The following is a 26,831-nucleotide window of genomic DNA, read 5'->3' as shown; positions in this document are numbered from 1 at the left end:
CAGTGAAGGAAGGCTGTAGTGTATAGCATAGCTGAGCAGGGAGTGTTGGTACAGTACAGATGCAGGCCAGGACCCATGCAGGCAGTACCCAGAGTGACAGCATGTTGCCTCCACAGGTGTCTTGTAGAACCATATTGCTAGATAACAACTTTTCAAATCAGGCATTTCTGTTTGTTTTTAATTAAGATTCTTACCTTGGACAATGTTTGTTCCTTATTTTTTAAAAGCAATAGATATTTTGCTTTTAAAGGTTTAAAAATGTCTTAGGACTAGAGAGGTGGTTTAGTGGGGAAGGGTTCAATTGCTAGCACTGTGTAAACCAATGTGGTAGCATATGCCTGTCATCCTCACACTCAGGAGGTGCAAACTGAAGGATCAGAAGCTTAAGGTTATCCTTGAATACACAGTGAGCTCAAGGCCAACATGAGACTATGCCTCAAGCAAACCCAAACAAAACACACATGAAAAAAAGCTGTGATGAATGAAAAGTTTTTGTATAATAGCGGTTTTCAAAAATAAAAAAAAAAGGTGATTTAAAGCTTCTCTTGCACAAAACTTCCTAAAGAATTCTTTCCCTTTCTCTGAACTGACTTTAGAGATGAAGTGTGTGATGGAGAATGGTTATACAATAAGCAACGACTCTCAGTGCCTAGGATCGTTTGTCTCGCGTTGAAGGAAAGTCATGGTGAAGCTGCTCTGGCTCCTAGCTGGTCTCCTGCTGCGCATCCCCTCTGGAGTTCTGTGGGAACCCATGTTTCGTGCTTCTGCTTCAGGGCCATCAGAGGCTCAGAGCGTGCTAGGATCAAGACAGGGCTGTTTGACTGTGGAGTGTCTGGTCTCTCGACCATGATGGGCTTGTTTACTTCTTATCTAATTTTGAGTTCTGGATGTTTCTGTTTAATGTCATGCCTGATCTTCGTGCCTGGCCTGTGCTATCTTGCACAGCCATACACGTTCCTCTGTACACATCAGGGCTGAGCATTAACCAGTGAGGTACCAGTTCACACACACAAAACTTGGAGTCCTTAGCAAACCCTGCTGACTCAGAGACATGCTCCAGCCCCCAAAGTCAGCACAGCAGAGCGAGCTGTCCTGTTAGATTGTGAGTGTTCTAACATCTCAGAGGACTTCTTCAGCACCTGCAGAATGCATGCTCTTTGAAGGGAATTGGGTCGGTCCAGGTCGCTCCGGGAAGAGTTGTCATCATGGCCATCTGTGGTTGTTTCACGAGTTTCTCCCAGTACAGCTCTTGTACATGTCCTGGTATTTATAAGTATTTTACAATTGTATATGCAGTTCAAACCCCTTTTCTGAGGCAAGGTCTTAGGTATTTTAGACTGGCTTCTGACTGCCTTGAGTGTTGAGGTTTATGAGGTGCTGGGGCTCAAACCGAGGGTGTGTGCATGCTAGGCAAGCTCTCTACTGACTGAACTGCATCCCCAGCTCCCATAAATCTTAAAAAAATATTTACATGTATGTGTGTAGTCTGTGTATGAGTGTGTGGTCTGTGTTACGTGTGTGTGTGTGTATGTGTGTGTATGTGTGTGCCCTTCTAAAGCCACAAGAGGGTGTTGGCTCCTCTGGAGCTGGAATTATAGGTAGTTAGGAGCCACTCCATGTGGGTGTTAGGAACTAATCTCATGTCCTGAAAGAGCCATGACTCCATCCCCGCCAATTGTTTGCTCGTTTCTAAATTCACCTCAAACACTAGCGTGAAGTCTGGCACATATGAGGCAGGCACTCATTCTTTGTGGCACATCTCCAGCCCCAAGTACCTTTGTTTCAGTGGGTTTTCTGTAGGATTTGAAAAGAGTTGAGCCTGGGATGTGGTATACTTTTTTTGTTTGGTTCTATCCTGGGTTTCTGGGCTGTCCTGCCTCTGGTTTCTGGCCGTCCAGGCTGTGTCAGGTATGGGCTCCCTTTCATGGTGCACAGTTTTAATCCTAACCTTTAGGAGGATGAACCTAGAGGATGCTGTGAATTGAAAGCAACCTGACCTAGGTAACAAGACCCTGTTAACTGGAATTTTCCTTCTCCTCTTAGATTTCTCTGCCTTTACTGCATCTGCCGTGAGCTCATTTCGATGTGTTCTGTCCTATGTTTGCCCCACTCCCAAACCTTGTTTTCTGAAGGTGCTTCACAGGGCTAGTTTTTGTTCATCTTCAGAAGGTCTGTCCTTCCAGCATACCCTTTATTCTGATGTCATATGACTAGTGCCATGCCTTTAATAAGTGTTAAGTCTAGAAATTTGCCAGTGCAGCCATCTGGATCCATATTTCTCATTCAGGAGGCCTCAGATCCCAGCAGTCTTCTGCCTCAGTCTTGCCAGTCCGGGATTGCAGACAAACGCCATTGTATTGGCTTAGGGGAGACTTTTCTGACATCAGTATCTCTGTCAGGAGAGGGGGTTAAGTGGAAGGCTGGAGTGCTGTGGCTCTGGTGATTCATGGCCCTGCTCAGTGTTCTGCAAGCCGCAGTGGCCCCAAGTTAGTTGTCATTCACTAAGTGCCCACTGGCATGCTGGTCACACCCCAGGAAACCCACTGGACTTCAAACCTCCCTTATCTTCCATGCCCAAAGTTGACTTCTGACTGGTGGATGAGGCGTCTCAAGACAGCCTCTGTTTCTTGTGTACTTAGTGCTGCATGTAGGCTATGATGCTCCATTTTCCTGTCTTCTTCGGGGTGTTGACCAGCAACATGAAGACCCCAGAACCCCAAGACACTTGGCTGAGTATGAGCCCAGTCTTGACTTCATTTGGGCCTGAAATGAGCAGGCTTTGATTGTGACTCGAGGTCTTCAGGTGCTGACAATGCATTCTTACACAAAGGAGACAGAAGGTCCCTGTGCAGGGGACACACCATAAACCAGAGGTGCTAAGCGGACACTAGCAGGGAGGAGCAGCTGTGCAGGGAGGTAATCTAGCAGAGCTGCCCCTCAGTGTGTCCTGGGTGTGTGTAACTTGGAGGTTGTTGTAATAGTTTTTGTCTTGTTTGGATTTTAGGCCAGAGGTCTTCTGAGAATTACCCAGGGAAACTGTAAAAGTAAAAATAGCCCTCAGCTCTCTTACGGGAGCTCTGGCTTCCCGCAGAAAGTTCTGAGTTGTGAGTAGTAGTGCAAGCTTGGCCTTTTGTTTTGTTTTTGGAAGTTGTAAGAGAATGTTGGGTTAATGTCTAACTTGTGCCTTGCCAACTCTAGTCTCAGGCAGGTGAGTTGTCCTTCTGAGAGGCTGTCTATGGCAGAGGCACCTAGGTGCCCTCCCTGTCTCTGTTTTGGATTGTAGCCTCTGTGGAAGATACTACAGTGTCCCCTCTCATTGTGTGTGCGTGTGTTTGCCTGTGTAACTTTGTAAGTGTAAGGCACCATGGTGCCCCATCTCATGCTGTGTGTGTGTGTGTGTGTGTGCGTGTGTATGCTTGCCTGTGTAACTTTGTAAGTGTAAGGCACCATGGTGCCCCATCTCATGCTGTGTGTGTTTGTTTCACTCAGTGCCCCATCTCATGCTGTCCATGGTGTTTTGTCTCACAGTACTAGGAAGAACCACCTGCTTCTCTTAGCCTTTGCAGTCAATGCTTGTCCTTTTTCTAGACCCATAAGGCATGCCAGACACTGATTGCTGACACTCCTCTGGCCACAGCAGAGGAAAGGGACTTAATTCACAGCCTGCCCCACAGTTGCACTTTGCCACGGTGTGGAGCATGTTTTCCAACTGAATAGTGTCATGTGAAGGCAAGAATATTCAGCTTGTGTAATCTCAGTTACAAATTAACATCACTGGAGAACTGGACAGTACTTGCCTGTAATTCTAGCACTTGGGAGGTGGAGGCTGGAGTTGTGAGTTTGAGGCTAGACTTGGATACATAGCAAGATGCGGTCTCAAAAACCAGATCCCATCTCCAAAAGTCCCAATAGTCTATGGGTTATATTATTTCCTTTTTTCTTATTTTTTTTATTAAGTCTTATAAAAGGATTTATTTTTGTACTGAGTGTTTTTCTGGCATGTTTGTAAGTGTACTACATGCCTGTAACACCCATGGAGGCCAGAAGAGGGCATTAATCTGCCAGGAATTGGAGATATAGGTGATTATTACCCACAATGTGGATACTGGAAACTGATGCCAGGTACTTTGCAAGAGCAGCCAGCACTCTTAACTGCCAAGCCATCTTTTCAGCCTTTATTTCACTAAGTTTTTTTTTTTTTTTTTAAATAGAGAAATAGCAGCTATGGGTAGATATATAGTTAATTCAAGATCTTAAAAGAATGGATAGAGGTCATAAAGAGAATTTAAAAAGAACAAACCAAGGGGGAGTAGACAGCTGACTCCTGGAGCAGAATAGAAAAGTCTTACTGTGGGACAGCCCAGGTAGTAACAAGGGCAGAAGCCATTCTCTGCACGGTTAGCCTTTCTACAGTTGGCCCTGGAGCAGAAGCAGACCTGAACTGGAGCCCCCTTGTAGATCATAGATCCAACTGTGAGATCTAAGGTCACAGGGGGTCTTTGGAGTCTAGAACCAGGCAAAGGATCCTTCAGTTTGAAGGGAGGAGAGAGGAAAGGCAGACAGGCAGGCTGACCTGGGAAAGCTGAGAAGAGCAGAGAAAGAGTAGCACAGACAGGTGAAGATGTTCTAAAGCCGGAATGCTCTAAGCTCAGCAGTAAGTGAATCACTGTGTTACTGTGTGAGACTGGCCTGAGGGTACCTGCAAGTCCTCAGCTCCTTGGCCACTAGGATATACTAGTCAGAGTCGGGGGCCTTATGCCCTGTTAGATGAAACAAACGATGACGGCAGTCCTTGATACTGGCAGAAATGTGGAGACGGGAGCTCCCAGGTGGGCAGCAGCATGGCCAGGTCTCTGGAAACTAGGTGTCCTTCCTACACGGCCTGGCAGTTGTGCTCGTGACCAAGGCACAGGAGTTTGGCGTGTGGAAACCTATAAACACTCCTTCTCAGTGGACAAGACTGATTGACATGCTGTCGAGCAATCCCCAGCCACAGAAGCAACAAGTTTGAGCTGCTGTAGACAGCCTGCAAGTCCATTTACATAACGTTCTTAAAGCCCAAACACAGATGGTTCTCTAGAGAGACCCAGGAGGTGGCAGAGCAAGTTGTGTTTCTGTGAAAGGGACATTGTTTGGACCTGTGCAGGAGACCATACTGCCCCAAGCTATACAGGTACACATGTGGAAAATGGTGACATTTGAAGGAGACTTGCAGTCTTATACAGTGTTAAGGGTTATTTGCTTCTGTTGCTTTGGATGCAGGCTGCTCAGGTTTCACAGCTGACGACAGTGTTCACAGGCCCTTGAGTGCTCCCTGTTAACCTGTAATTGCTTCATAACATGTGTGTGTGTGGCTTCTCTGTGTGTAAATGTGTATGTGTCAGATCCTACATGGTTTTATGTCATTTTAGGAGTGTGAATGCTGGAGGCCTCACAGGACCATAGCAGCAGGCAGAGCTCTCCAGGGTTACTTTGGATCACTTTGGATCCATCGTGGTTTGATGAGCAACTGTAGGTGTTACCAGAAAATACATAGAATGACTGAGAAACAAAATTGCCTGACATGTAGGTACTTCACATTTGCATTTCGGAAAATCAGCTTTGTTTCTGGGAATGTGTTAGACATTACATGGTGCTGCTGTTGTGCCTGGGTATGTGGAGAGGCCAGTGACCATGGCAGGTGGCTGGTTTTCATGTGAATGGAGCACCCTTTCCTCTGGATGAGGACGCTGGGCTTTCAGGTAACATAACTGACTGCATCAAGTGGCAGTTCTTTCCAGTCCTGGCTCTTCAGAGCAGAGCACACTTTAGACAACCCGATGCCATGGAGTGCTAGGAGTTGACACGGTGACTGGCGTGTGAAAAAGTCTCTTGAGAGCCAGCTGCTGGTCCTACTCACTTGCACCCTAGTGTTGCCTTCAGGGTGTTGCTGAGCGGTGGTTCTTGGGCCATGTCTCATTGTTTACTAGAATCTATATTCAAAGCTAGGCCTCATGGCCTCTTGTTTGGGTTCTGCACTTTGCAGAGGGCTGCGGGTGGTGTATGTACACATTTCCCTTTGCTGCCCATGGCTTGACTGCCGCATTCTAGAGTGTAGCTGTAGAATAACATCGAGGAAGGCAGCTGTGACACCCTCATGCCTTGTCATGGTTTGGGAGGGATGCGGTTGAAAGAGGTTGAACCAGACTAGGAGACTGGTTCATGGTAAGAGCTCATGCTTCTGCAAGCATGAAGATCTGAGACTAAATCCCTAACATCATGGACAAATCAAGACATGGCTGTACGTGTCTTGTAACCCCGGCTCTTGGGGGTTGGAGGCAGGCAGATCCCCCTGCTTGCTGACCTGCCAGCCTGGCTGAACAGACTAGTTTACTGTTCAGTGATAGACCCTGTTTCAAAAGAATAAGGCAGAGAGCAGTAGAGGAAGATTCCTGATGTCCTACTCTGGCCCCTGCATGAAACTCACATGTAAGTTGTGTACACACACACACACACACACACACACACACACACCTACTCACAAGGGAAGGAAAAAGAAAGGAAGCTGGTTTTTCATGGAAACCTGTTGCTGAGATGACATGCAGGTGTACAGGACAGCAGAGTGCCTTAGCCTGTCCTTCCCACTCTGCTAACCGTCCACAGCCCAACCTGCCCACATTAGCATTTGCGTCAACCAAAGATACTAAGCAGCAGGAAAATGGAGAGTCCCATCTCCAGTTTACTTGTCCCTGACCGTGCTCTTTGGCGCAGGCCCTGGAAGCTGACCCTGTTGAATGACTATGTGCTCTGACAATGAATGTTGTTATTTTAAGGTCTTCTTTTTCTTGTGATTCTTTTGTTTCATAGCGTCGTCCCCCAGACTACAGTAATACTCAACAATGATCGGCAGAACGCCATTGTAGCCAAGATGGAAGACCCATTGAGCAACAGGGCACCGGATTCCCTGGATAATATCATTAGCAAGTCAGTAGCCACCACCACCCCACCTTCCCCTGCCACTGTCATGAGGATAAGTGAGCATTCCTGAGCCAGGCCACAGTCCAGGCACATGTCCATGTCTGTGGTCACAAGGTTGATTCTGTTAGCGACCCCCATAGTTCTTAAGTCAGGGAGGGCCAGCCTGGTGCCTAGTGATGGTGGGTGAGAGAGCGCAAGATGTGGCAGCTGTGAGGACCTCTGGGCTAGATCTGGTGTGTGAAGATGCCCGAGGATTGCACATGGTCATCTTGCCACTCCCATCTGTCTGTCCTGCAGCCGATCCTCTTCTGAGATGTGTTGAGTTTGTGGCTTTTTTCATATGCCTTTTCTTTTTTAGATGTGTTGAATGGAGCTTCAGTCAGAAATGAAAGTGTACAATGGTAATGCCCTGTGGGGGGCCTCTGCCCATTGTTATGGGGGCCTCTGCCCATTGTTATGGGGGCCTCTGCCCATTGGCTCTGGCTCTGTGCCTCAGCAAGGCTTTGTCACCTTTTGGTTACCAGCAGTGTTCTCACAGATTTCTGTCATGCTTTTTCCCCTCTGTGGGGTGTGACTCTTTCCAGTTTTGTTCTGGCTTCTTGTCCTAGTCCAGTTCTCTAGGAAACAGGAGGTCTAGGGTGTGATGTGGGGGTGCTGGAGGCCAGCCAGGCTGCTGGGGAAAGGATGGGTTTCCAGACTTGCACTGAGGTCATGGGTGTGGAGTGTTAGCTGTATGGGGTCAAGTCCAGGAAGGACCTGGTGTGGCTCCTGCCTCTGGGGATGACTAGAGTTTTAAAGCCCCTGTGACTTTGCTGGTGGGAAATAGAACTTTGTTTCCTCTGTAGTGTGTAATAGGTCATAGTCCAAAATGTTGACAGGGTCATGCAGAAGACAAATCAACCTTGGATCTTTTTGAGCACTTTCTGCTGCTAGCTGTTGGCTGCTGCTGTACTTCAGGGCCCAGTACCAAGAATGGCTCCCAGGGGACTACTGGCATTCTTGATGGCCTTGGAAGCTGCTCCTAGGATTTGTTTGTGGGAGTCATGGGGAATGTGGAGGTGTTTTGGAGGCTGAGTCACCTTGGGTGTCTGACAGCATGGATGATGGATGAGGGCTCTCTGACACACGATGACCATTGTGCAAATCAGCCTTCTTAGGATGACCTCTGAGATCTGAAAGCAGGATTCTAGGCTGAGTCTTAGTGAGTTATGATTTTATTTATTTTGTGCTATTCATATTTTTAAGCAGTTGCTTTATATTATGTGTCTTCTCGGCCTTAGACTGTTTCTGTGTGATGTTGCTGCTCATCTCCATGGAGGGAGCGTGTGGGGACATACCGCATGTTGGGGGATCCACCTTGTACATTGGTCCATGCTTAGCTAGGCGCTAGGATAGTCCACACAGCACAGTGAGTCAGGGTTAGTCTCGGTGTGCCACTCATGTCCCTCTCACAGCGTGGGCTGCTGTGTTTATTTCCCACCAGCGCTGTTCCTGGGCGTCGACAGAATACCATCGTGGTGAAAGTGCCAGGTCAGGATGACAGTCATAATGAAGATGGGGAGAGTGGGTCAGAGGCCAGTGACTCCGTGTCTAACTGCGGCCAGCCGGGAAGCCAGAACATTGGAAGCAACGTCACACTCATCACACTGAACTCTGAAGGTATGTTACCAGGGCTGCTCTGCCTGCCAGCACAGCCATATTGTGTCTTTGTGCTGTTAGTTTGGAAGGACATGTAGTTTATTATTAGGAGGAGTGATGCAGAAGTGGTGGAGAAAGGTAAAGCAACTGGGAATCCCACTGTGTCTTCCAGCACCCGTGCCTGTCTCACGTTCTGTTGACTTTGTGCTTGCTTTCCCCTGCGTGTACAGAAATTGATTTCTTCCACGTCAGTTGGGTTTCCAGAGTGATTTTAGTGGCACTTATGGCGCTGCCTTCTTAGGTCTGCTTCCTGAGAGGAATATCTTTCATGACTATGCACCAGTAGCCACTCACTTCCTTGACATTTCTCTGCAGGTTTCTGGAGAATGGCTATTGCCAGGCTTAGGGAGCACAGGACTGACTACCTCTTGCACTGGGGATCTGTAAAGAGTCAAGAGGAGCTAGTGCTGGGGTCTGTCTTCCCCAGACTCCTCATGATTTTTTGGGGTCCCCATGGTGGGGCATGGTCTTTTTCCCTGATGAATCTGACGTACCCCCTTGCATATCCCTTGGCCTGCGGTCAGCCTGTGTGCATTTCAAAGGCTTTGTGACACTCGTAGCTCTTGTGTGCACTTGGCTTCTAAGTGACCATAATGTGGAGAAAAAGGAAAGAACCCGACAGACTTAGCTCTGTGTGAGAATTCCAAGCTTATACTTTGTTTACCCATGAGACTTGTGAGGCTTTGCTTCAATATCCGAATTATTGGGTTTTCCTATAAGCATTTTTTTTCTACCAGCAATGATTTATTCTTTGTTACTGTATTTGAAATACTAGAAATAATGTCTTTAAAATTGCAGTGTTAGGGTAGGGGAGTAAGGGCAGCACTTTCTGTGATGATTGTTTTACAGCACATATTTTAGCAGTTGCCGAAGTTTAGGTTGTGACTTCTCAAGTGCTGTGTACTGAGAGCTTGATTGACACCATGACTCTTGCTCAGAAGTAGAACTTTCATGGGGTGAACCCAGGGGAGGAATTGGGCCATCAAGGGTATGTCCCAAAGGGGAGGTTGGGGTCTGGGCCCCATGTTGCCTTTCTTTTTGTGTCATAGATTCAATGGGATGAGCAACCTCTTCTGCCATTTGTTTCCACCATGATAACTGGCTACCCAGGCCCAGTGGCCATGGACTGAATGAAACAGTGACAGAGGCTGGTTTAGTGTATCTCCGTGTTTATACAATTGAAACAGTGTCTGTCAACAGTGACAGTCTGGTTTAGTGTATCTGCATGTTTATACAATGAAACAGTGTCTGTCAACAGTGACAGTCTGGTTTAATGTATCTGCATGTTTATACAATGTCACCTCTTTTTGAATCTAGATTTTTTTTTAATCACCCCCTCAAAGACACCTCAAACCAGCTAGCAGTCCTCCTTGTCTTCCTTCCCATCTCTTTTAGCTGTATTACTTTTGTGTGGATGGGAGTTTCTGTGAGCCCTGAATGTGACTGGCTCATGCCATTCAGGTTGCAAGGTCATAACTGTTCCTGTCCTTCCCCTGTAGGAAGAGGGGCTGCATTCCCTGTGCTCTGGCCTTTTGACAGATAATACACATAGGGGCTGTATTATCAGTGCTTCTCTCTTAGGGCAGGGACTGTATCCCCCATGCCCTGGCTCTCCCCACATTTGACAAGGACTGCATGCTGTATACTCTGGCCCTCCCTTTGTATGACAGGTAGTATATGGTCCAGGCTCCAGGCTTGCCCTTGTGTGACATTGTCGGTCGACAGGCGTTTGGATCATTTCTGTTTTTGACAGTTGTACGTTGTGAGGTGTGAACACTTGTGTGTAAGTTTTGACATTCATATGGACTCTAGGCCTGGGTAGCTGGCTGTTCTAACACTAATTGAGAAGAAAGGTGCCAATCATTCCTTCTTCAGTGAAGCCGCATAAGGACCATGCCTGTAGTAGCCAAGGAACTTTACTGATGTCCCTCTTTTCCTGTGGGAGCCCTGCAGGCTTTGGTGTTTGTCTGGTAGGCAGCTAAGGAATATAATCTTGATAATCCAGGGAGTCTGGATTATCATAGGAATAGAATTGTCCCTTTTGAATCTGACTTTGTGATGTGATCAATGTGGCATAGATTTGGGAAAACTCAGGGAAAAAAAAATCACACTTGGCACTTGCTTTGTTCTTAGTGTCCTAAGGAGGAGCAGAGGCTTGTGTCTGAGTAGATGTGCTGCTGGTAGAGACTTGGAGCAGTGTCACAGCACACTGAAAGCTGCCTGTGTCCACAGCGACGGCACTGGGGACGGCACCAGGACTCGGCAGTCCCCAACTCATGGTTTTACTTTTGAAGGAGTCATAGTTCAGAACTGTTTGGCTGTATTGTTCCTTGGGAAAGGTAGGTCACATGGTTTCACTAGCAGTGTGAATGATCCTGCTGAGCCATGCACAGTGTTTTTTCTTAAGAGTCTCTGGAGACAGATGGCATCGTTGTTAAGTGATTGTTGCACACGGAAGTGCTAGGAGAACTGCCGAGCAGGACAGTGTCTCTCTTCAGACTCCTTGCCCACCAGTCCCGACAGTACTGGCCTCTAACCTGTGGGACTCAGAGTCATGGTCTTGTCTCCTTGCTCAGCAGGGAGTGTTAGGCCATCTGGCTCATGTCATAGACGCATTATTGATATGGGGTGCTGTGGATGATAAGCTTGTAGGATTTAGTCTTTTTGTTCCCTGTTAAGAGCCAAGAATTGTAAGCTGACAGATGCTTCTTATCTTCTTACGTGAGAATCTGTGTGCCTGAGGTTTTAAGAACCAGACTTTGAAGCAGTTATTGCTTAATTCCAAATGTTTTATATAAAATTTGAAGTCAGTTGGTTATATTACAAGGGTATCATTTCCTGGTTTGTTTTGTTTTTAGGGTACTGGGAATTGGACCTAGGACCTATGTATGCCTGGCAAGTACTCTACCACTGAGCTATATATCCAGTCCTTTTTACATTTTTACTTTAAGACAGTATTCGTGAGGTTGTCCATGCTGGCCTCGAATTTGCTCTGCAACCGAGGAATGATAGGTCTTGAAATTTCAGTCCTGCTGCCTTAGCCTTTGAAGTAGCTGGGATGGCAGGCCTGTGCTGTTTCATTGTATTTTAGTTTTTACTTAGGTAATTTGTTAGTGATATAAACTTAGTTTGGGTGAGATAGAAGGTATCTCCTAATTGTTGGAACAGAAGCAGTAATTGTGTCCCTTCCCCCTCCCCCCCGCCCCCACAGGGTTTCTCTGTAGCTTTGGAGCCTGTCCTGGATCTATCTCTTGTAGACCAGGCTGGCCTCGAACTCATAGAAATCTGCCTGCCTCTGCCACCCAAGTGCTGGGATTAAAGGCGTGCGTCACCTCCGCCCAACTTGGAACAGTAATTGTTAAACCTAATTTTTGCCCATATCTTCTGTGGATAGTCAGGTTCTCCTGTACCCCATTCTTAAACACTTGTGAATGTAAGAGGCTTAGTCACTCAGAGGCTAAGTTGGCTGTGCGACAGATACAAATTAGCTAAATGAATCAAAACGGGATCTGTTAATTAAGGGATTTAGTTGGGTTTCCATTCCCACAGTGTGGGCATTTGGTAATTCCTAGAGGATGGGCTAGTCTTCCATGTAAAATGCTGAACACTTAATTACAATAAGGAAGTACTGTGTTTCAGTTATCACTGGTTCAGAATAGTCCCTCTGGAGCTCATGGTTTCTGTGAGTATGGTTCCATGCCGCATTCTGCTGATCAGTCAGGACTTAGTGACAACCTCTTGTGACAAATGCCCTGTAGGTTCCTGTGCTGTGAAGCTAATGGCAGCCTGGGCAGGCTCCAAGTGGCCTGCAGCTTAATTTTTGCTTTGTTTTTCTTTATTGTGACCCACTTCTGAGATGCCCAGTCATAGAGAAATGAGCTGATGGCAGATGTGTGGACCTTGCTTGTAGAATGACCACATGGTATAGAGTAGCAGAGTCCTTCTTGGTTGTGGTTAGTTTTCATATGCTAAGAAATATTTGTGCATTACTGGTTAGAAACCACAACTATATAATAAAATTGTTGATCTAAAATAGCCTACTTAAAAAAAATGAAAAACCATACATACCAAAAACCTTTTTGAAAAGAAAATGGTGGAGTAGGCCATTTTTAAATTGAAATTTGTAGTTTATGGAATGAATTTCAAAAATTTTTCACTTCTCTGCCATAGAAAATAGCTTCTGGCTGTTATAGTTATTCTCTAGCATGTGGCTGGTCTTCCCTTGGTTCTTTCTGCTCCCCTTTCCCATGTGGAACTTTATTAGATACTGAGCCACCCACATGGGGATGGGGATTATGTCAGAGCATCTCAGAGTCTAGCTGCAGATATCAGGAATGGGTGTGTGAATGCAGAAGTCGCCCATATTCCATGGGTGCTTCTGGACTTCTTTGGGGGGGGGGCAGATGCTTATAAATGTACAAGAAGGTGTTTTCTGGACTACAAAGAGGCTCTTCTTGCCCACTTGCTGGAAGAACTGGGTTAAATAAATACGATCAGTTCTTGGCTGGGTCTGAAAACATTCTGGGCTTTGTGTGGCAGTATGGCCTGGAAGATGGTGGATGCTGACTCTTGTTTCTTGTCTGGTAAGTTCCATGGGACTTCATTCTGGTTATCTTCATTTTTGGAACCACTAGTGTCTCATGAAGCATGTGCCTTAATTTGGCAGACTGGGTTGGCTTTACGAATACAAGATGGGAACTGATTTTTCATATGGATGGAAAATATACTTAACACTATTTCATGACTACAAGACTGTTGTCTGAGAACTTACCTGTAGGAGGCTGAGGCTGACCCCAGGTAGTCAACTGACCTGAGGTTTGGATTATTTGGACAGCTCTGCAGCCTTCATGGATCACACCCTCTCTAGTTTTTTTTTTTTTTTTTCAATTATCCTTCTACTGGAGAATGACATATGTCATTGGCCTCCAGCAGAGCCCCAGGCATGGCTTAGGAAACCCACAAGTGTGACTGGTGCTCTTGATTAGGGACAAGGGGCATCTGTGAGGCAGGACTGTCACAGAGCCCAGTGTGTCCAGCAAGGTATGTAGAGGTGGGAACTGCTGCCTTGCTCTTGTTCATCTGAGCTGCCACCAGGGACCTTCCTCTCTTGTTCTATGTAGCTGGTGCCTTGGGCCTTGATTGTGATGGAAATGGCAGAAGTGAGGTTTGGGGTGGAATGGGGAGGTGATGATTCATATCGAGGCTGCCCATACTGTGAGGAGTTTCTATGAGTGGCAGTTGTTGCACAGCAGGTGTGGAACAGAGTGTCTTTTTATGCTCCACATGACCTTAACCATCCTAGGCAGAGAGTTCCCAGGACAAGACCCTGGAGATAATAGAGGATCTGTACCCCTGTTGCTTGGGCTCAGGAGGAACTTACTTTATGGTCTGGTTTCCTTCTTCTGGAGGGAAGCATAAGCATAGACCCCATAGGCTCTGCACTGTTGCTTGGTGGGTATGGTGGGCGCTGGAGATATTCGCCTGGGGGTTTCCCCATGCATTTCATTTTTCTGGAACTTCAGGCAGCCTCTGAGAGCAGCTGCTTGTACTCTGACCTGCCTTAAAGAAAAGCAAAAAAAAAAAAAAAATCCAGATTGCTGGTAGAATCTTTATTGTAACAGAGTTTTCAAAAGTGATGATGTCATTAAGATTTATATGACTGGAAGAGAAAACATGTTTATTTTGCTTGAACTGTAAAGCTACAAGTATGCATTATTCCATGATTTTTTAACAAGGAAACTAAAAATATAAAATGGAAAAAAGAAAGCATATTTAATAAATGGTGCTGATATAACTGGATATCAACATGTAGAAGAGTGAAAATAGATCCATATCTATCACCATGCACAAAACTCAAATCCAAATGGATCAATGGCCTTAACATAAAACCAATACTACTGAAGCGCATAAAAGAGAAAGTGGGAAGTAACACACTTGAACGCATTGGCACAGGAGACCATTTCCTAAATATAACCCCAGTAGCACAGACACTGAGAGAAACAATAAATAGGACCTCCTGAAACTGAGAAGCTTCTGAAAAGTAAAGACATGGTCAACAAGACAAAATGGCAACCTACAGAATCTGAAAAGATTTTCACCAATCCTGCATCAGACAGAGAACTGATCTCCAAAATATACAAAGAACTCAACAAACTTGACATCAAAAGGACAAATAATCCAATAAAAAATGGGGTGTAGACCTAAACAGAGAACTCTCAACAGAGGAATCTAAAATGGCTGAAAGACACTTAAGGAACTCAACATCTATAGCCTTCAGAGAAATGCAAATCAAAACAACTCTGAGATTCCATCTAACACCTGTCAGAATGACTAAGATCAAAAACACTGATGACAACTTATGCTGGAGAGGATGTGGGGTAAAGGAACACTCTTCCGTTGCTGGTGGGGGTGCAAACTGGTACAGCCACTTTGGAAATCAGTATGGTGATTTCTCAGAAAATTAGAAGCGATCTACCTTAAGACCCAGCAATACCACTTTTGGGTATATATCCAAAGGATGCTCAATCGTACCACAAGGACGTGTGCTCAGCTATGTTCATAGCAGCTTTGTTGGTAATAGCCAGACCCTAGAAACAACCTAGATGCCCCTAACTGAAGAATGGATAAAGAAAATGTGGTACATTTACACAATGGAGTACTACTTAGTGGTTAAAAAAAATAATGACATCTTGAAATTTGCAGACAAATGGATGGAACTAGTAAACATCATATTGAGTGAGTGAGGTAACCCAGACCCAGAAAGATAACTATCATATGTACTCACACCTAACTGGCTTTTAGACATAAAGCAAAGAAAAACCAGTCTACAATTTACAACCCCAGAGAACCTAGACAACCAAGAGGACTTGGATCTAAATAGGAAGGAGAAAAAGATAAGATATCCTGAATAAATTGGGAGCGTGGGGTCACAGCAGAGGGGAGAGGGAAGGAAGGGAGGGGAGTGGAGAAAAATGTGTAATAAAAACACTAAAAGAAGAAAAAAAATGAATTGTTCAGATGCTAAAGTTGGATTGGCTCTACTGTAGTCTGGCTGAGGTCAGAGGCCACCAGATGTGCGTGTTTGTGGGCGCTAATGCAGTGGTGAGCGGTATGGCTTGGTGGGTGGCAGTTCCCCCTCCTGCTTGTCCCCTGTATCACTGAATGGCAGCAGGCATGGGCCTCTCTTGGCCTGAGATGATTTCCCTCACTCCACAGTAGCACTCATGCTTACCTGCCGCGCTTGCTGCCACTGGTGTTTCTTGCTTAGCTCACTTAAACTTCCTGCTTAAAAGCGGATTGTACACACAGTTTGTTGTTAGTTTCGTGTTGTATCTTCAGATCATTTCCACTTTTGTTGATTGTTGAGATGGGGTCTCCTTATGTAGCTAGCCTGTGCTGGTTTGGATCTTATAACCTCCCTTTCTCAACCCTGCAAGTTCTGAGATTACAGGCATGTGCCACTATACCACTGGATTTTTTTATATGCATACTGGATATAGCAGTGACTGAGTGACTTCCAGAACAGGATCTGTCTCTGAGAACCATCTCTCTACTTATGTACCATTGATACCGATGAGAAAGAGATTATTTATTCATCTTGTTCCAAATTCCAAAGTTCAGTTATTTCCATCCTTAGCTATAGCTGAAAGTTCATGCCCATTCTCCATCCTGCTAGCATGTCTCACTGTGACCTCCCTTCCTCCCTCCCTCTCTTCCCTTTTGGGTTTTTTGAGACAGGGTTTCTCTGGATAACAGCCCTTGCTGTCCTGGAACTAGCTTTGTAGACCAGGCTGACCTCAGACTCACAGAGATCTGCCTGCCTCTGCCTCCTGAGTGCTGGGATTAAAGGCTTCTGCTACCCTGCCCTGCTATCTCCTTTTTTGTTTTGTTTTGTTTTGGTTTGGTTTCTTTTTTTGTTTTTCGAGACAGGGTTTCTCTGTGGTTTTGGAGCCTGTCCTGGAACTAGCTCTTGTAGACCAGGCTGGTCTCGAACTCACAGAGATCCGCCTGCCTCTGCCTCCTGAGTGCTGTGATTAAAGGCGTGCGCCACCACCGCCCGGCTCCTGCTGTCTCCTTGATGTTTTAAGACAGTATTGTGATAAAGGGATCTGGCAGAAACTGGCTGGGAGAGGTACACACGACACTGACTGGAGCGTGGTCAAAGATGACTTGGGCTTATAGATCCTGGAGCCTGGCAGTGCTTGGACTCTGCATCACCAGCATCCTTGTCCCCATTTAAGATTTCAGTTTTAGTTCTGTTATCCCAAGAGGGTCCTGTTATTTGAGCCCATATCTTGTTTGATGTATTATCATCATCATCATCTATACTCAGGATGGCTTGGCCTGCTACTGGCTAACAGCACTGGCTACATCTCAGCTCTGGTGTTCCTGGCAACCAGATGAAGGTTGGGAGCTTGGCTTAGCAGTCCCAGGGAGCTTATATTTGAACTGTGTGCTGTGCTGTCTGAACCTGCTTCTGAGCTTTGCTAACTGACACCTTTCTCTTCTTTCAGAGGACTATCCCAATGGCACCTGGCTGGGCGATGAGAACAACCCTGAGATGCGGGTGCGCTGTGCCATCATCCCCTCCGACATGCTGCACATCAGCACTAACTGCCGCACGGCTGAGAAGATGGCACTGACGCTGCTGGACTACCTGTTCCACCGGGAGGTGCAGGCTGTGTCCAACCTGTCGGGCCAGGGCAAGCATGGGAAGAAGCAGTTGGACCCCCTCACTATCTATGGCATCCGGTGTAAGTTATACAGCTAATAACAGCCAGGCTTGTGGGGTTGCTGAGGTGGTCAGGGAGCTAAATTTAGACCATGTTTCCAGTGCTGGGGGTGATGCCAGGCTAGTGATTATCACAGAGGTAGGGATCTGGACCCAGGATTTTGCTTTGGCAAGATACTGTGTCGCACCCTGTGCTGAGAGTGGCACTTGGGAATACACTGGGACAGATCCCAGTGTCAGTCATCCTTAGGCTGGTCTTGAAGAAGAGAGAACAGAGGTGGGATTCATTGCTGCCCAGTGGCATGAGTGGAGTCTGTTCAGGGACGGCTTGGCCTTGGCCCCGTGCTTGCTCATGAGCTGACCTGGCTGTGTTGGAAGCCAGTAGCACTCTAGGACCAGTTTTATTACTCTGCACGATCTTGGTGGGTTTTCCTTGAGGAACACCACTTGCTCAATCTGGTTGTCTGTGTCATCCTGGTGATACTTGAAAAGCTTGTAAGAAGCTCAGGCTCCTCATCAGTGACCAGTCTGATACCCAGCCTCCTAGACTGTTCATTCCAGAGCTACCTGGAATGAACTGGCAAGTGGTGGCCTCTGCTCATGTGCAGGATGATTCCTGGGCTGGCTGTGTTTAGTTTCACTGGGGCCACACCTTTGGTCTTTCCATCATCCCAGAGGGGGCAGCTGCTTTGTCCTTACTGAGGAGTCAGCAACATGGGGAAGTACTGGGGTCAGAGGAACCATAGCTCTATGAAATATCCCACAGAAGGTAATCTTCCTTAGACAGAGAGACTGGCACTGGGGCTTCAGAGTGTTGAGCCAGTGGGCTCCATATTTTAGACTAGACACCATGGCCTAGCTCCAAAGGTTTGTGGTGAGTTAGGGAGAAAAGGATGCTAAGCCTACAGACATCTGCCTAAGAGTCTGCCTTGCTTTCCCCAAACCATGATTTGCACTTGTGTTCATTTGGCAGCCAAATTTGTAGGCCGTGTGTGAGGGAAGGAATGTAGGCTGTGAATAAGAACCATGGGCCCCATACTAGCCTTAGCTTTGTAGGAACAGAAACTGGGTGAATTGCTGGCATTCTTCCATCTGCGTGGGCCCTCGTCAAGGTCTGGATGCACCACACAGACTCCTCCCTTGGGTGTAGACCCACTTTTAGAGGCTACTGATGGGGCCACATCTACCCAGCTCCTCCCCAGCCCTGTCAGTAGTGTTAGTCTTCACATGGAATCAGTGAGTGTTAAAAAAAAGATTGTTCACCTTTGATCTCCAAGCCTCAACTTGTCTAGTATTGCCTTAAACTTCGGAGTCTCATGGTAATTCCTGCTGCTGGCTTTATTCATCTAGTCCTGTTAGCTGTGGTCTTATCTCTAAGTACCATCTTCATAGCCTGTTGAGTTTGCAAAGGATCTGTTAGCTCCCCAGGATTTGAGTCATCAGTGAAAGTGTGTGCAGAAAGGCAGTAGTATGACTGAGTGCCTTTGAGTGTCTTTTGGATACAGGCCATGCATCGGTGTGGCGTGGTCTGCCATTCGGGCAGGGGTCTTGAGATATACTGAGAGCACTAGTTTGACCAGAGAGCCAGAGAAGAGTTTGGTCAGTGTGAGCTGGTAGCTGTGTGAGACACAGTGGGAGACCTCTTCTCAGAAGGAATTGGACACTGTGCTGTGGACCCAGCTTAGAATGGCCGTCAAAGACTGCAAACTAAGAGGAGCTGTCAGGAAGTATGTATGGGTCAGGATGAGTCAGGGAAGCCTGTCAGGAGACCTTGGAGGGGCCTGTTCAGAGTGCTCCCCAGCTCAGTGCTCCTTCCTGTCCATGGGGGTGGTGGCTGCTGTTTTCTGGGGGAGCTGCTGTTATCTATTATGAAAAAAATGAGTTCTTGGCTTGCGGTTTCCTGCGTGGGTTTCTCCTTGGACTTGAGATTACTTTAGCAGTGGTAGTGTCCTTCTTCCTTTGTGATTGGCAATGAAATATGCCACCCACTGAGGGGCAGCTCCGTTTGTTCCCTCTAGTCTGTTGCCTTTCCCACAGCTCCTAGCAGACTCTTTTGTCGGCTCATTGTGTGAGAGCTGGGAAGCTGCTTTTATGGTTTTCAGAGTCAGCAATGGAGTTCTGGAGGGTGGAAAGGCCACTAGCAATGATGTGAGCTTCCTGGCTCTGCTACTAGTGGGTGAGCATTCTGAGGCACCTTCCACAGCTTGGTGCAGGTGTGCCCTTGACCTTAGCCTTCCTGTGAACTAAGTAAGTGCTTCACTCCTTGGGCGACAGGTGACCCACACAGCAGCAACTGGAAGCTTCTGTTCCTGTTCTTCTCAGGGCTTCTGGTTTCTTTCTTTTTCTTTTTTTTTTTTTGGTTTGTTTGTTTGTTTTGTTTTGAGATAAGGTTTCTCTGTGTAGTTTTGGAGCCTGTCTTGGAACTTACTATGTAGACCAGGCTGACCTCAAACTCAGAGAAATCCGCCTGCCTCTGCCTCCTGAGTGCTGGGATTAAAGGCGTGTGGACTCAGCTAAGGGCTTCTAGTTTTGAGCCACATTTCTACTGCCAGACCTCAGGGTAGCCTTCTGAGCAGGGTGGAGCAGCAGGCTTTCCTTGTTTTCAGCTGAGGTTTTCACCTCAGTTGTGATGGAAGTGAATGCATAGGCGGATAGCCAGAAGCTATATTATGAGGCTGGTCTTACTTTCCTGTCCCTAGTTTTTGCTTCTAAATGGTCACAAGGACAATGACATTCTTATTTCATGAAGCTGTCAGATGTGCATCAAATAAAGTAATTGGTCAATAGTGGGTTCTGTTGTGACTGTGACTGGGGGCCAGGTAACTAGCGTGTGCCTTAGTCCTTTACCCATACTTAAAGCTACACGCAGCACCTGTAATTGCTCAGTGATTTATCAAATATTAACTCTATGTCTGTTTAGGAGACCAGTGCTCCAGCTCACACCTAGATTCCCTTTCGTGAGGGAGGGTGGAAAGTGGTCCCATGTGGTGTTTTCTGCAGTCCAGCCTCCTTCCAGATCACAGATCTGGCTGTCGCTGTTTCCTGATCATGTGCTCACAGAAAAGTCAAGGCATTTCCTAATGCCTGATACGTAATATAGCATTTAAAGGCTTTATTTTCATTCTCTCTTGTATTTTGTATCCATAGGAGCAGTTTTAGAGTTTGTGTGGTAACTTAGCTCTCAGATATGATCCAAATTCAGTGGCTTTAATAGTCAAAATAGGGGGCTGGAGAGATGGCTCAGCGGTTAAGAGCATTGCCTGCTCTTCCAAAGGTCCTGAGTTCAATTCCCAGCAACCACATGGTGGCTCACAACCATCTGTAATGAGGTCTGGTGCCCTTTTCTGGCCTTCAGGCATACACGCAGAAAGAATATTGTATACATAATAAATAAATAAATATTTAAAAAAATAGTCAAAACAGGAAATTTTCCAACTTAGAATTTTTATTATTATTATAGTTTTAAATTTTTCCTGTTAATCAGTGAAGTTGCTTGAACCAGCTACAGAGGTCACTGTTGAAGAGAATGTCTTGTGTCATTCACCACCACTGCTGCCATTGGGTATAAGAAAGGGCCATGGGCTAGAAACATGGTCCAGTGGTTAAGAGCTCTTACTGCTCTTTCAGGAGACCTGAGCTTGGTTCCCAGCTCCCACAATAGTGATTCACAACTGTCTGTAGCTCCAGCTCTAGGAGAGCCAGTGACTCTGACCTCTCTGTGGGCATCTCTACTCAAGTGCACATGCACAGGAACATTTGTGCACATGCATGCATATGCATACACTCTTTAATTGGCAAAGTCCAAGAAGTAGCAATACAAAAAAAAAGTTCTAAAAAGAAAAAAGGGAGGGGTGTCACATGGGCTAGTGAGATACGGAGCCAGACTTAGGATAGTCTATCATCTGTATTATGTCATCTGTTTCTGGTGGCCTTCTGTGTCTGTGATCTCCTGATTGTTGAGTGACAGTATCTGCGTGCTGTTCAGTGATGCTCCTGGCGTGCTTTGTACACATAAGGATCAGCAGTCTGAGTCCCAGTGGGTGTGCATGGTGGGTTGTGGGTAGTACTCCAGGGAGTAAGTAGTTGCTGTGCTCAAGGAACTTGTGTTCTGGGAGACAGCCTGGTAAGAACACAGGAGCAAGCATCTGACAAGGAGCACTGGCCAAATAGCTCCAGATAACTGCTGCTCACTGCACAGATAACCAGTGTTTGCTGAGTTACAGCACAAGACAGCAAAACCAAGTTCCCTGCATTTACAAGGAAGGAGGAGTTACAACATGTTTATGTATTACAATCCAGGGAAGTGATGGGTATTCTAGAAAGCAGGCACGCTGTGCTGAGGGGAGGTTTGGATGAGGAGGGAGGACAGAGTACTGTTGACTGGTCTGGGGCAGAGGTGCGTGGGTGGAACTATAGCTCCAGCAGGAGTAATGTGCGAAGTCTCCATTTGATCCCTAGGCAGTCGGGTGGTGTGTGCACGGTGCGAAGTCTCCATTTGATCCCTAGGCAGTCGAGTGGTGTGTGCACGGTGCGAAGTCTCCATTTGATCCCTAGGCAGTTGGGTGGTGTGTGCACGGTGCGAAGTCTCCATTTGATCCCTAGGCAGTCGGGTGGTGTGTGCTGTCTTGTGAGTTTAGGGGAAGAGAAGTTGGAGGCCGCGGAGCCTGGAGCCTGGAGAAATGGAGTCCCCTTAGTGTTGGGGTGAAGTTGGGTTATTTCGTAGTTACATAATAAGAATAGTGACAAGTATTTGCATCTGGCCCTGCAGACCCAGTGACCTGAGTGACTCTTCCCTGATGCAGTTAGATTTTCTGGCTTGAATTCTGGAAGAAAATCAGCCTTCCAGGAGTAGACCAGCAGATCAGCTGGGTCTCTTTGCAGCACTCAGCTTTCAAGAGGGGAGCCCAGGTCAAGCCTGCATCTGATAGCTTTTATCTGGGACATGTTCTTTCAGGTCACCTCTTCTATAAATTTGGAATCACAGAATCTGACTGGTATCGGATCAAGCAGAGCATTGACTCCAAGTGCCGTACAGCATGGCGACGGAAACAGCGAGGCCAGAGCCTGGCGGTCAAGAGCTTCTCCCGGAGGACACCGTCCTCATCCTCATACAGTGCCTCAGGTATGCTCAGAAGAAGGCTGCCCTGAAGCCTTTGTTCTCACGCAGGAGCTCGACAGCTCTGGCCCCACTCAGTGTGAGGCTTGCTTATTTTCCCCTGTAGGTCCAGCAGGAAGAATTTGTGTGTGACCTTCCTTGTGTTGTCTGGCTACTCATCTCCTGAGTGTCTTGCAACCTTAGTAGTAGTTACTGTTGCTTGCCGAGTGTCTGTAGGTGAGGGTGGAGGCCCACATTATGCTCTTGAGTCTTATCTGAGGTTGTAGACTCAGGCTTGTCCTCAAGATCCCCGAGACAGATTCTCCAAGCTCTGCCCATGGGCCTGTCCTCCTCTCTTCTCTCTAGTGCTAGGGCTGTGCCCAAGGGCCTCGGGCAGTCTTGGCTCTGGTAGTTTGCACTGAGCTCTGTCCTCACCTAAACAGTCTTTTAGCCTCTTTTTCACAGCTTTCTTGGCGATAGCAGTGCTCCTGAAAGCTAAGTCCTGGTTGGGGTTGGCTCAGGACCCAGAGCAGCAGTGGGCAGGGGCTGGCAGGGCTCCCTCTCAGTACAGGCTTTGTCCAGGGACTTTGTTTTGGAAGCTACAAAGCTGCTTACCTGGAACCCTGGACACCTTCCAGAAAGTGCTCTTCCTCCCTTATTTTGGTGGTTATCAGATACTCGGCTCTAGCTGTTGCCAAGGTTCCTAAGGTGGCAGCTGTGTGGGCCACACACATTGTTCCCATGTAGAATGAGGAGTTTTGAGTTCTATCCTGGGAACCTGGGGGAGCCTCTAGGCATGGGTGGAATGTGCTTGGTGAAGTTATAGCTGGCTGAGGGTGTGTGCGTGTGCATGTGTATGTATCACGCAGTTGTTGAATGGGTCAAACGCATCTTATGACTAACTGTTGATTGCTGTCAACCCACATTGGTTGTGGTTTGCTCCTTTCTTACTTGAACAATGGCACCTTCATGGTGGCAGCTCTGGCAGTGGCTTATCAGTTCTATCTGTCTTACTGTGGCTCCCGTGTTATTGTCCATGAGCTCTGCATCCGTGTGATAGTTTAAAGTTTAGGAGACTCTGCTTTCATCAGGTTGCAGAATTGGGCACTGGGTGAACCTTGTTATAGAAAGTTGCTGTGCAGACAAGAAAGCCGAGGTCTGTGCCCCCAAGAGCAGGAAGCTGGCATGCCTGTCCTCAGTCAGCATGCCTCCCAAGGCACAGTTTGGAATGTGGAGCAGCAAGGGGCTTTTGGGTAGTGCACAGCTGAATTAGGAGTTGAGGAGGCAGACTCGTGCTGGGAGAGCCCAAGGAGTGAATCTGGTGAAACTAGAAGTGAGGTTCCAAGTCACACAGAGTCCCCTCGGATTCTTGCTGGTTTCCCATGCCTGCCGTGTATAGCAGCTGGACATCTTAGCCAATGTACCCAAGCTGCCATTGGGTGGAACAGGTGTCCACATGCCCACCAGCCAGAGCAAAAAGCCGTGGATACAGGTCCAACTTTTGAGAGAGCTAGAGGGCCGTGGCTGGGCTCTCCCCAGAGTAAAGACAAAACTTTTTTTTAAAAAAGATTTGTTTGTTTGTTTATTTGTATGTGTGTGTGTGTGTATTGTCTCTTGCCTGCATATAAGTCTATGCAGCATATGCATGTCTGGTGCTAGAGGGAGGAGGTCAGAAGAGCACATCAGATTGTTGCCAGAGGTTTCTGCCCCACCTGGTCCTGCAGCCATCAGCCCCAGAGAAACACACAGAGGTTTACATTAATTATAAACCAGTTGGCCTGTTAGCCCAGGCTTCTTATTAACTCTTACACCTTACGTTAACCCATAATTCTTGTCTGTGTTAGCCACATGGCTTGGTACCTCTTATCAGCAAGGCATTCTCATCTTGCTTTATCTGTGTCTGGATGATGACTGCAGGCTGACTCTTTGCTCTTCCCAGAATTCTCCTGTTCTCATTACCCCACCTATACTTTCTGCCTGGCTACTGGCCAATCAGCATTCTTTTAAAACAATACAAGACCACTTCCCCATGGCATCAGATCCCCTGGAACTGGGAATTATGGATGGTTAGGAGCTACCATGTGGGTGCGGGAACTGAACCCAGGTCCTCTGAAAGAGCAGCCAGCACTTTTAGCCGCTGAGCCATCCCTCCAACCATGTAAAGCCAGAACTTAAAGACAACCTGAGAAGATTTCACTGAGCCCACAGGTATCAGCACTTTAATAGGAAGACAAAATCCAGACACCTAATCCAGTAACATTTACAAGATCTCGGATACGGTACCAAGAAACAGGAAAATGTGACCTATGACCAAAACAGAAAGCAAACAAAACCCAGATCCAGCTAACCAACCAACCAACCAAACCAACCAACCAACAAAAAACCTAGTGTCTAAGGAGGCCCAGTCTGGAATTAACAGCCCACGTCACTAAAATGTTGTTAAAGATGTGCTCAAGGGCTTCAAAGAGGAATAGAAATGTAGCAGCAAGGAAAGAAATGAGTTTCAAAAAATTGTCAAGCAGAGTTAGAGAGGAAACATGAAGGAGCAGTTGCTAGGTATTCATGCCGTTGAAACTGGCTGTTTAGTTAGGACTTGAAAGGAATTACAGTCAAGTAGAGCTTATTAGATAGGTTCCCAGTGAGCCAGGTCTCACCCCGCATCTGACACAGTGTGATGTCATGGCCTGTATTGCCTACGTAGCGACGAGCACAGGGTGGGTGGAAAGAGACAGTTCTGTGGCAGTACATACGCTCAGAGAGCCTGCCAGGTACATGTGCAGTCCAGAAAAGCTGGGGGCCCCACGGCTGCATTCAGATGCATGCTGAGCCCTGGTACCTGTACAGGGCACTGTCCGCATTGCCTCAGCCACCACAGTGATGGCCTGACCCATGGCCACAGGGCAGTGTGAGGGCTGTCAGGAATCAGTGTTTGTGGTGACAGTGGAACTTGAGCAAAAGGATAAGACACTCCAACCATACAGCGTTTTGATAGTGTACATGAAGGAGCTGAGGAGTGGTGGCATTGGTGATTTGGACTGCCTTCAGAGGTGTGGGCACCAAGAGATTGGCATAGAAAAAACAGGTCGGGGCTCCATTCGTATCCCAGCCATTAGACCTTTCCCTCCACGGGTGCTCAGGTTGTCAGGTGGAGGTGTGCTATTTTGGAATCATATGCTAATTCAGGTAGAGTGGAGTGGTCTGAAGCTCCACATTTCTAACCCGTAGCCACCGGCACCCACTTTCCTGGCAAGCCTACCCTTCAAGCAGTGGGGCCCCCGATCTTTAAGCCGACAGACAGCAACTTTGCAGATTGAGACTCAGTGCATGTGCCTGTTTCTGTGGCTTCTGCCCTAGTCACTGTCAGGCTTACTTACTTGTTAGTGGTTGAGCTCTTCTGGTTACTTGTATTTCTTTCTACTGCACGACAGTGGCTTAGCATGATGATATTTATATTCCTTTTTTCTAATTTTTAATTTTTTTCTTTTTCACTGGTAGTTATTTTACTACCTATTTATTGCTGCTCCGTTTATGAACATATTAGCGTTTCTCTAAGATGCTATGAATGCTGGCTTCTTGTGTGGGCAGCCAGCCACTGTGTAGTGTATTAAGTGCCCCAAATCTGGGCAGGTCCCCAGGAATGTCATGTTTGAGAAGCCCTGGCAGCTGTCAGTGCCCCCCTCCCAGGGTGACTGTTGGGGAATGCACATGCCCTGTAGTATGTGTGCTGGTCTGACCAAGGCATCATTCCCAGAAGGCTCTGCCAGGTGGCTGTTCTTTGTTCTGCTTGACCTGTGGTCTCTGTCCTCCTGCCAGTGGACATCGTTAGAGTGAGAGCAGTGCCAGCCCTGTTCTGTGCTCTTTGTGTTTGGAGCAGAAAAGAACCTGTGGCTCGGAGGATGCTGTTCATGGGGATGGGGGTGTGTGAGGCATGGTTAATTGTAACCTTCTTCCCGTGGCTTTGGGGCAAGCTCAGAGCTGCCTCTGATATAGTAGATATAGTTTCAGGCCATGGCTGGTTTGGCCATTGCTTTCAGAAGAGAGCCTGGGTTTCGGCTCTTCTGGCCACTCCACATCCATGGGGTCTTGTGACAGTGCCCTGCTTTGTAAACTGATGAGACATCTGTCTGTCCTTACTTACACGCCACATTCTTGGCTAGATCTGATTAAACAGGGTGGGTGGTTAGGAAAGGGACTTCTGGAATCTTCGTCATTGTTCTGTCTGCATCTGCTGTTGGCTTAGCAAAGCTATTCTGGTCTTCAAGGCTATTTTGGTGATGGTAAAATGTAATTAAGCCAGAATCCTGTTAATTTGGAATTGGTATTGATTCCAGCTGGGTTGCCTTGTTACCT

At 47.0% G+C, this 26,831-nt stretch overlaps 1 protein-coding gene across 8 annotated transcripts in view; it reads left to right on the top strand.

Annotated features, from left to right (window-relative positions):
- Positions 1-26,831, top strand: part of Banp (BTG3 associated nuclear protein) — a 78,527-nt gene that overhangs the window by 32,236 nt on the left and 19,460 nt on the right. For 5 of the 8 annotated variants that reach the window (XM_057753594.1, XM_057753590.1, XM_057753593.1 and 2 more), the window contains 4 exons: positions 6,847-6,963; positions 8,441-8,616; positions 17,169-17,408; positions 22,341-22,508. In XM_057753594.1, coding sequence (XP_057609577.1) covers positions 6,847-6,963; positions 8,441-8,616; positions 17,169-17,408; positions 22,341-22,508 — 701 coding nt within the window. The remainder of the gene's footprint in view (positions 1-6,846; positions 6,964-8,440; positions 8,617-17,168; positions 17,409-22,340; positions 22,509-26,831) is intronic. The other 3 variants (XM_057753595.1, XM_057753592.1, XM_057753591.1) reach the window with 1 other exon arrangement.

This window comes from Chionomys nivalis, chromosome 21 (assembly GCF_950005125.1).
Source record: "Chionomys nivalis chromosome 21, mChiNiv1.1, whole genome shotgun sequence".
In the NCBI taxonomy this organism is placed as follows: domain Eukaryota; kingdom Metazoa; phylum Chordata; class Mammalia; order Rodentia; family Cricetidae; genus Chionomys; species Chionomys nivalis.
This window is presented reverse-complemented; position numbering and strand designations above follow the sequence as displayed.